This window comes from Procambarus clarkii, chromosome 67 (assembly GCF_040958095.1).
Source record: "Procambarus clarkii isolate CNS0578487 chromosome 67, FALCON_Pclarkii_2.0, whole genome shotgun sequence".
NCBI classification, from domain to species: Eukaryota; Metazoa; Arthropoda; class Malacostraca; order Decapoda; family Cambaridae; genus Procambarus; species Procambarus clarkii.
In genome coordinates, this window is record NC_091216.1 from 28982992 (window position 1) to 28992836 (window position 9845).

The following is a 9845-nucleotide window of genomic DNA, read 5'->3' on the forward strand; positions in this document are numbered from 1 at the left end:
TCCTCCAATTATTATGGGGCTTTTATCGTAGTTCCTGAATCCTTAAGAACCTGTTATTTCCACCTCCTCATATCTCCTGGCTTTTTTAACCGTCATTGTCATTCATTTAATCCCTTTCGTGTTTATCATTTCTTACTGTATGGTATTAAAGTAGAAAGACTTGATTTGCTATGATTCTCAACAGTTTCTTTTCTATGAGTGCAAATACATCTGGGTTCCACTTGTGTATCCGTTCCCTGAGCTCGTTCACTTTTATAAAATTCTCATTAATATTAATAAACATGACTTTAAAATTCATTACCTTCTGTACAGCCTTGCTTTCATGACGCTTCCTTCCATACCTGCACTGATCATCAAACTTAGTCATTAACCGGGAAAAAGATCTGGTTGGTAGCTTTCCGCAAATTTAAAAGCAGAATATCAGAGATAACCATATATTATTTATTTTGTTCTCAGTCGTCGGGAAGATCTTCGAAAAAAATCAATATGTTATATTGAGATTTATGCATCGTGCGAAGCACTGTAATATGTAAGGTTAATGGTCCTATATGTATATGTTTATCTCTCAGAATGTTCGGCAATATGTTTATTATTTGTGACGTGTGTTTATATATGTATGAACACGTTGTGTTGAACGGGGTGAGAATAGCTTGAGCTTCCTCATCCCTTTGTGTGTATTTTACCTCAATAAACTTATTTCAATTTCAATTTCAATTTCAATGGTCCTTATACATGGGGATCAAACACTGTATCCGGTACGTTGTGATATATGCCTGGGGTCAAGGACTTAATCCGCAAGGTTATTGGAATTTACGCATAACTCTCCCCTTGGAGCAAAATTTATAAAAAACAAAACAAAAAACAGGTGTTGCAAATTGTAAGACTATTGGGATTTATGTCTTGGGAGAAGTACTGTCAATGGGAAGGATATTGGGATTTATGCCCCCGTAGCATAGAATTATAAGCGATGATGTAATAATTACCTAAGTGTAGTTACAGGATGAGAGCTACGCTCGTGGTGTCCCGTCTTCCAAGCACTCTTTGTCATATAACGCTTTGAAATATAACGCTTTGAAACATATACACACATATATGTGTATATATGTGTGTGTGTGTACTCATCTATTTGCACTCACCTATTTGTGCTTGCGGGGGATGAGCTTTTGCTCTTTGGTCCCGCCTCTCAACTGTCAATCAACTGGTGTACAGATTCCTGAGCCTACTGGGCTCTATCATATCTACACTTGAAACTGTGTATGGAGTCACAGTGTGGAGAGGACACATATGACCTTGGAGCATTAGGTAAGCTTTGGCACGTATATCTGGGATTAAGCGGCTTCAAGTCCATTGCTAATAATAATAATAATAATAATAATAATAATAATAATAATAATAATAATAATAATAATACAAACAAATAACAATAACAGATTAAAATAATAATAATAAGATATACAAAAACAATAATAATTTTTAACTTAATGGATGAATATTGAACATATTATTAATTTCTCTATTTGATCGAACACGACTAAAATATGCTTATCCCCCCCCCCACAACACAAAAGCTATATAACATTACCTGTGTTAACAACCATTAACATTGCATTAAAACAGCTCTCCCATCCAACCGGAAAACGTAGCATCTGTTATTAAAGTCGGACGATGCAGAAAAAAACGAAGATTTTTCTAAATATATAAAAATATGTTTTCAATTGTCCTATTTTTTCCAACAGGCAACATTTAAAATATTTACTTAATTAAATTAGAACCTGATCCATATATTTATTGTAGGCGATAAGAAATGTGGGTTTCTTTTACTCGGCCTCATTTAGTTCAGGGACAAGTTTAGACCAATACACGTAAAAAATCTAATTTTATTATTTATATATATAATTTTGGGGGATTAACTTTAAGAGTATTTTTCTTGTTTCGCGTATATATATGGGAGGTGTATATCACTTGATAACTGAACTGATGGCTTGTTATTATTGATCATGTTATCAAGGTAATTATGTATATTGTTAATGTCATACATATGTATGTGTGTAAATCACGAAAATTAACACGTGATGAAAAATGTGACAGTGTCAGACCACGGAGGAAGAATTGAAACAGGAATTGTCTTTAGTACTTTCGTATTTAACAATACATCTTCAGAAGGGTGATATATGTGTTTAATACGAAAGTACTTCAGGAAATTCCTGTTTCAAATCTTCCTTCGTGGTATGACACTGTCACATTTTGTCAGACAGTCTCTGTCTGTCTGTTTGTCTGTCTACCTGTGTTTTATGCCTGTCTGCCTAGCTCTCTGTGCCCGTGTCGAACCGTTCTTTCTCTGTTTGCCTATCTCTATCTCTGTCTCTGTCTTCTACCTCTGTAGTACTCTGTGTCTCTGTCTATGTCTGTGTTTACCTGCCTGTCTCGTCTGTTTCAATCTTTACCTGTCCATATCATTTTTAAGTCTCTGTCTCTTTCCGAATGTATCTATCTCAATTTCTGTCTGGGTATCCGTCTCTGGATTACTTTCTATCTCTAACTCTACCTGTTTGTATCTCTGCCTATCTATATATAACTATGTCTATCAGCACCCAGCAGAGAGAGACCCTTACCTCCAAATATCTTCAAAATACTGCACTTCGGCCAGACGGCATCACAATCTACCGCTTAGAAGCGGTGCAAACAGCTGAGGAGGGCTTACATATGTGTATCCACCCTGGCTGACACCTATATGTCTCAGCCACCTACAGCCAACCACATAGTAATAAAATGAAACACGTATAAGCAGCTAGTAGGTCAGTACACATTTGTTCCCAGAGCATCTGAGACTTCTGTGATGCTATGGGAACTGTTCCATATCTCCCTACCCTGCCCTCCTTCTCTCTCCTCTGAATCAATATTAGTTTATAATGTCATTATATTCACAACGATAATGTGGAAACCTATTCTCACACTTTTGTGTGAAATTTGATGTTGTGATGAGGGGGTTGGTAATGATCTGTGATGAAGATGTAGATAACTGTATGTGATGAGGGGTATTGATAAGGCTGTTTTATTTTATCTCTGAGTAAAATTTAAGGTTGTGAGTTATATATTCACTTTCCTATTGAGAATTATCTGTGCTTGTTGTAGTGGAATTGATCCGAAATAAAATGACTGATATCTATCTGTGTTTTTAGCATTTATAATGAACTGAACTTAGGTGTTTATAATGTTTTGCTTCTAGTCTTCATAATGATTTGTTCATATAGCTTTTTATTAAGGATATTCCAGCGCAGGCCCTATGCCTCTTTGCTCCCTCTGTGTCACTAATGTCGATATTACTTGATGAGTGATTATGGCTCATTTGGTGCCTTCAGAAATGTGTTTCTCACTCCATTTTGTGTTGGCATTTCTCAATCTAATTTGGTTTCTAACTCTACACTATGTTAAATAATATTTCACTTGTTTGTCGTGTATCTCTCTATATCCGTAGGTATCCATATCCGTGGATATCTCTATACCCGTGGATACCCTTTTTCCACTGGTATATCTGTGGAATAAAAATGTTAACCTGATTGATAACAAGCTTTTTTGTCTAAAATGAGACGTATTATTAATATTAATATATATAATATTTTTTCATAAGGATACTTCTTAATGAATATATTTTCCCCCATTTTGAAAATACTTCAATAAAGAAACTAGATTTTGTTATATTCTCCAATTCCCCCCCCCCCACTCTCTATGTATAGAGTACCTGACTTTGTGAAAATCTATGGAACAGAACAGGGATTGAACCCGTCTGGGATGACCCATGACGAAAGTTCGAATCCCTGGAATGCTCCAATTATTTTCGCAAACATATCACGCTGTTGTGATTTCCTAGTGTAGTGCCAAACCTCTTCCATAGTGCTGGTAGAATATATTATTTTTTCTCCCATTCAAACATTAGCTCTGAGGAGAGACCTTACTATATAGTGGATTTAAAATCCCATGTTTGAATTAGTCTGTACAGTCGATATTTTCTCGTCAAACTAATGATCCTTTTCTAGGATAAATGAAAACAAATTGAATGTTGCTAATTACATATTTATTAAAAAGTAAAACAAAATAGAAGCGGATGTAAGGTGAGAAAAGAGCTGTCGGATGCTGACAGTGATCTTCTGGGATGCTCCACTGGCATCAATTTCTCAAGGAATGATGCCGAAAGTTCGGCTGCAGATTAAGGTGAACAAAAGTCCTATCTTGTAGCAAGATGATCTCCAAAGTAATTCAATATATAGGATCATCTCCAAGGTAAGTGAGTATACTTCATAATATTGAGGTCGATTTAGTATACTGGATAAACTAGATATTCCTCCAGAGTCTACACGTAATGTCAAGGGACACTGTTGAGATGCATAAACCTCCAAATATGCATCAAGATGGTCATAAAAATGGACTCTTGGATACTCCTGAAAAGAAAGCAGATGAAATAGGAGCAGTTTTATTCCTGTAAAGCTAGATGGGTCATGAAAATCGAGTCATTGTCACTTGCAAGGCGATCTATAACGATACAGAGATATGATAAGCCACGGATATCGTTAAGGGTGCTTAACGATATCTCATAGTTATCTCATAGGGTGGCTCATAGCTGTTGAACATTCAGATAATCCGTCAGCACCCACAAACAGGAATCGGATACAAGTGTTTCTCGATAACGGGTAAATTAAAATTCCATATCAGACCTTATAAGCCATTACATATGTTCTAAAGTCACATGTAACTACTGAGGTGCCCTGTATGGATCTATGGAGTCGTTCGAAATATTCCAAGACAGTGCTCAGAGGTATGCGTCTGGACAGCCGTGGTGAGAACATATCTGGATGACAGAATCGCCCACACTTGGGTCGACCATTTGCACAACCATGTTTGACAACCATGTCTAAGTGGTCGTTTAATCTACTTATTTCAGAGGTGGTTACTAAATACCATGTCTCAAGACAATGTGATTAAAGATCATCGAGAAGCTGTAAGACTAAATCTCACGACTATATGTCAGTGTAAGAATCATTTGAGAGGAGGTAAGACTTTGTCTCCGTGAAGAATAGTTACTAAACTTATTCTTTACATATTCACATATTTACATATATAAAGTTACATGTTCTGAATATTGTTACATTTTCACCTTCTGTCTTATTCGTAATTCTTCATTTTTATCTTCAGCTTCTTCTAATTCTCCTTGTTGTTGTTGTTTTTCTCCCTCTTCTTTTTTCCTTTTATTTCTTCTTAGACTTCTTATTTTTTCTTTATTTTCTTCATCTGTTTTTTTTCTAATTCTCCTTGTTGTTGTCGTTTTTTTCTTTTTCTTCGTTTTCTTCTTCTTCCTCCTGTTTTTTTTCTTCTTAAGTCTTCTTCTACTTTTCCTGTTCTTTTTCTTGTTAGTCTTCTTCTAATTCTCCTTCTTGTTCTTGTTGTAGTTGCTTTCTTTTTCTATTTCTTCCTCTCCTTCTCCTCCTTCGTCTCATTATTCTCCTTCTTCTTCTTCCTATTCTTCTTTTCCTTATTCTTTTTCTCCTTCTTCAACTCTAAAAAAAAAACATTAATAACAAAATAATAAAATAATTATAATACTACAACTCTTAATAATATTGCTATCTCCACTGCTCCCATTATTCCATCTATTACTGGAATAGATGGAATTACTGGAATTCCATCTATTACTGGAATAGATGGAATTACTGGAATTCCATCTATTACTGGAATAGATGGAATTCCATCTATTACTGGAATAGATGGAATTACTGGAATTAATTCTATTACTGCTTCTTATAATTAAAATAACATTACTTCTAGAGAGGGTATATATCACGGCTTTTTACTAACTACTGTTTTCATGTCTTATACATTATTATACTATTTTGTTAATATTAATACCATATTGCTGATAATAGTTTTGATATATTATTACTGATGCTGGTATTATCAATAAACATGTTATTTCTATTGTTACATTACTAGTAAAGATATTATTGCATTGCTGCAATTGAATGCTATAATAGTACTTCTAAACTCTCATTTTTCTCCTATCAATAGTTCAATGTTAATTTTGCAGGTAAATTAAGCAGAGAGGCGGTGGCTGAGCGGACTGATCACTGGACGCGTGATCCTGTGGTCCCGGGTTCGATCCCGAGCGCCGGCGAGAAACAATGGGCAGAGTTTCTTTTACCCTAATGCCCCCTGTTACCTAGCAGTAAATAGCTACCTGGGAGTTAGTCAGCTGTCACGGCGGGCTGCTTCCTGGGGGGTGGAAGCCTGGTCGAGGACCGGGCCGCGGGGACACTAAGCCCCGAAATCATCTCAAGATAACCTCAAGATATAGCATATACTTTCTTTTGCAGATTATACAATCATTATACCATTATTATTAAAAACAGTACATTAATAATATTGTTGCTGATAGTATCACTGTCATATATTTTACTATTACAGCTAATAGTTGCTGCTAGTACTTCTGATAAAATGTATTATACAATATATAAATCAAGTAGAAACGAAAAAAATGGGAAGTGAATTATCTAAAAAAAAAAGTGTTGATGTATTACCTGTTGATGATTTCCAGAGATCTATTCACAGAGCTTGGCTATACAGTTTTGCATACTGTATGTATACTGTATCATACAGTACAGTTTGGCCTTTACTGGTGAGTGTCTGGCCTCTGAGGCAGCTGCTGCACGCAGGCTCTCTTAGCCATCACAGTCAGGTTGATCCCATATAACCCCAGCAGAAACCTGTTCACTTTCTTCTTTAAATATTCCACTGTTGCTGCAATTACATTTCTTATATATGTTGTCAGGAGGTTGAAAAGTAGAGGGGTTCTTGATGTTTACATTTTAATTGTATTTATCTCACCCCGACAATTCATTGGATATATTTTGCACTACCTACTATATCTCAAGCTCCAGTATGGTGAATTTTATTTTGCAGATTTGAACCAGACCTTCCAACATGTTTTGTGCATATTATATCATTCTCATCTTCGTTCCATGGATGCTGGATAATCTTCGAGGTGCCTCTGTATACCGGATAATCTCCAAGGTGATTCAGTATACTTGATAATATACAAGGTGATTCAGTATACTGGAAAAGCTTGATATTCATGGCAGCGTCAGAATAAGATTAATTAGAATGCCTGATTTTGGCTCTAATAACGACTTCTGAAAGAAATTTGACAACTTAGTGCGCCTCTTAAGTATGTCATAAGACAGCGTCTGGAATATATAATAATTTACTTAAAGGTGATCGTTCAGAAAAATTTCCTTGGAAATTTTCAGAAGAAAACAAAACTAAATTAACAGTTATTCTGATTATATAATAGAAATGTTGAATATCTTTTTAATAATATGAACTATATCTACTTTTGTTCAAATCAGATGAGTAAAAAATTCAGATGAATATGATGAACATTTTTACGAATACAATAAATTTGCTAAAAATGGTAAGTATTAATAAAAAAAAGGTCTAAATTATAATTTTGAAATTTTATTTCAAAATAAAATATAGTACAGGATATTGGCCAACACGATGTTAGGAAAATAATTATAATGGATGTTAGGCAAGGCAGGGTTAGGATAATTATATCCTATTATTATATAGTACTGGATATTAAACAAGATTATATTAGGATAATTATAGTGCTTAATATTAAACAAGATTATATTAGGATAATTATAGTACTTAATATTAAACAAGATTATATTAGGATAATTATTGTATAGATATTAGGCATCAATTATAATTATATTAACGGATAATAAGGAAGACAACATTAGGATAATTATAGTAGTGGATATGAGACAATGTTAGGATAATTATAGTAGTTGATATGAGACAATGTTAGGATAATTATATTAGTGGATATGAGACAATGTTAGGATAATTATAGCACTAATGAAAGAATATTAAAGTTTACAAAGGAATTCAAACAGCAGCAGACCACAAAATCCAAACTAGGCTGTTTTTTTAAGTTTTTATTAGGTGAAACAACATGAGGTGTAGATTTGAGGAGAAATACTTATGAATTGTATTCTCAGATGTCTATATAATTTTATAACGAATTTTGTAATTTGGAAAGCTGTTCCATGTTGGTTATTCAATTAAACACACAGTATTTTGCTTCCTTTTAAATTAATTCGTATACATTTAAATTGTAAAGCCTTTGTTTAGAGTGATAAGAGATAATGAAAAATGTAATATAAATTTAAGTCGAAATGGTCATGCTATTTAATAACCTTAAATACTTGTATTAAATCACCTTTAATTGTGATCACATCAAGAATGACAATATTTAGTCTTTTAAATGGGTTTTGTATGACTTTTTTTATGTCTTGGAATAAATTTTGTTGCCCAACGCTAAACACCAATTAATTTGGTTAATTCTTCCTTCGTCTTCTTCCTTCTTTCTCTTCTTCTCCATATTCTTCTTCTCCTTCTTATTTTTGGAAATATTCTTTCTCGAATACATTCTATACTGGAATATTGCTTTCAGTAATAGAGCAATGTTCCAGTACAGGACAGATGGAGCGACAACACATTTCTCGGAACGACACTTGATGTATAGCCCACTGAAACCCAACATTCTATCGCATTCCTTTACAACCTCACTACGCGGTCACTATAACATACACACACTGAGAGGCAGTGTGTGAGGCATACACACTGAGCTTCTTGGTGTGTATATGCACTGAGAATTTACTTTAGTTCTAGGTTATATCTACAAAAAAGTATACTTACTAGTTGGTCATTAATTGTGGTGGTTTTAATGGCCTTCCAGAGGCTGACAGGTCTTATTAACCCTCAAGATGTTGATACACTTTATTAACCTCCAGAGGTTGATAGACCTTAATAACCCTCCAGAATTTGATACTAATAATAATAATAAAGGTGGAGGAAAGACCCTATACATATGTATGTGTATTATTAAACCAAATTTTCGGATCAACCCTTCATCCATTATCAATGAAGGATGTAGGTTTCATCCGAATATTTGGTTTAATAATACACCTATACAAGTATTGTGTATTTTTTTCACCTTCATTCAAACACTACGGTATTGCAGTTAATTTCTCAATAATAATAATATTAATAATTGTATTAATAACATTAATAATATTATTATTACTAATGGTAAATAATAAAATAATAATAATACAAATTATTATTATTATTATTATTTAAAAATTAGAAATATTACTTTTAGTGATAATTATATTATTTATGACCATATATATAACAAAAGTGTTTTATTTATATTACTGATAGTAAATTTGGATAACATTAACAGATAAACATTTCATCTATTACTAAAATCTAACTAACAATTAAAAGATAATAAAATAATAATAGCAATCGCAACTAAATTAGTTTTATTAGGAGCAACAAAGAAAGAGAAAAAGGTAAACACAAACAAGAAACAGTGGTATGGCTGGATGTTTGTAAACTCTTAATAACGTGAACAATATTCCTATAACGTTCCTATAAAACCTCAAGAACACACACAGAAACAGTTAGTACGATCTTAGAAAGTATCTATGATACTTCAATGATACTTAGAATACTAGAATCATCCTAGTTTATTCCTATAAACAATTTATAGATGTCCACATACCCCAGAACCTTCCCCCCTCTCCCTTCCCCTCTAATTCCCCCTATTTACCTCCCCTCTCCCCCTTCCTCCCCTCTTCCCCCCCTACCCATATCCTACCCCCCAACCACCCCCTCCCCGTCCTTCCCTAATTGCAGATATAGAAGTAATTTTTTTTTGTCTGTTGCTCCATCACAATAAAAATGACCAAAGCACGGCATCAGTGGCGAACTCAAATATA

General features: G+C 34.0%; 1 protein-coding gene across 1 annotated transcript; it reads right to left on the reverse strand.

The window, feature by feature from the left end:
* Window positions 1–5454: 5454 nt before the first annotated feature.
* Window positions 5455–8599, reverse strand: LOC138355422 (uncharacterized). Its single transcript, XM_069310314.1, has 2 exons — window positions 8368–8599; window positions 5455–5549 (listed from the first exon to the last, which is right to left on the reverse strand). The coding sequence occupies exons 1-2, from the start codon at window positions 8597–8599 to the stop codon at window positions 5455–5457; spliced, it is 327 nt and encodes a 108-aa protein (XP_069166415.1).
* Window positions 8600–9845: the final 1246 nt, after the last annotated feature.

What these genes read in the sequence shown, in the direction of transcription:
- LOC138355422 (XM_069310314.1), bottom strand. Translation starts at nt 8,599, where the DNA reads ATGTTGGGTTTCAGTGGGCTATACATCAAGTGTCGTTCCGAGAAATGT. An exon ending in TAATTGGTGTTTAGCGTTGG is followed by an intron (nt 5,550 to 8,367) that starts GCAACAAAATTT and finishes TTTTTTTTTTAG; the next exon opens with AGTTGAAGAAGGAGAAAAAG.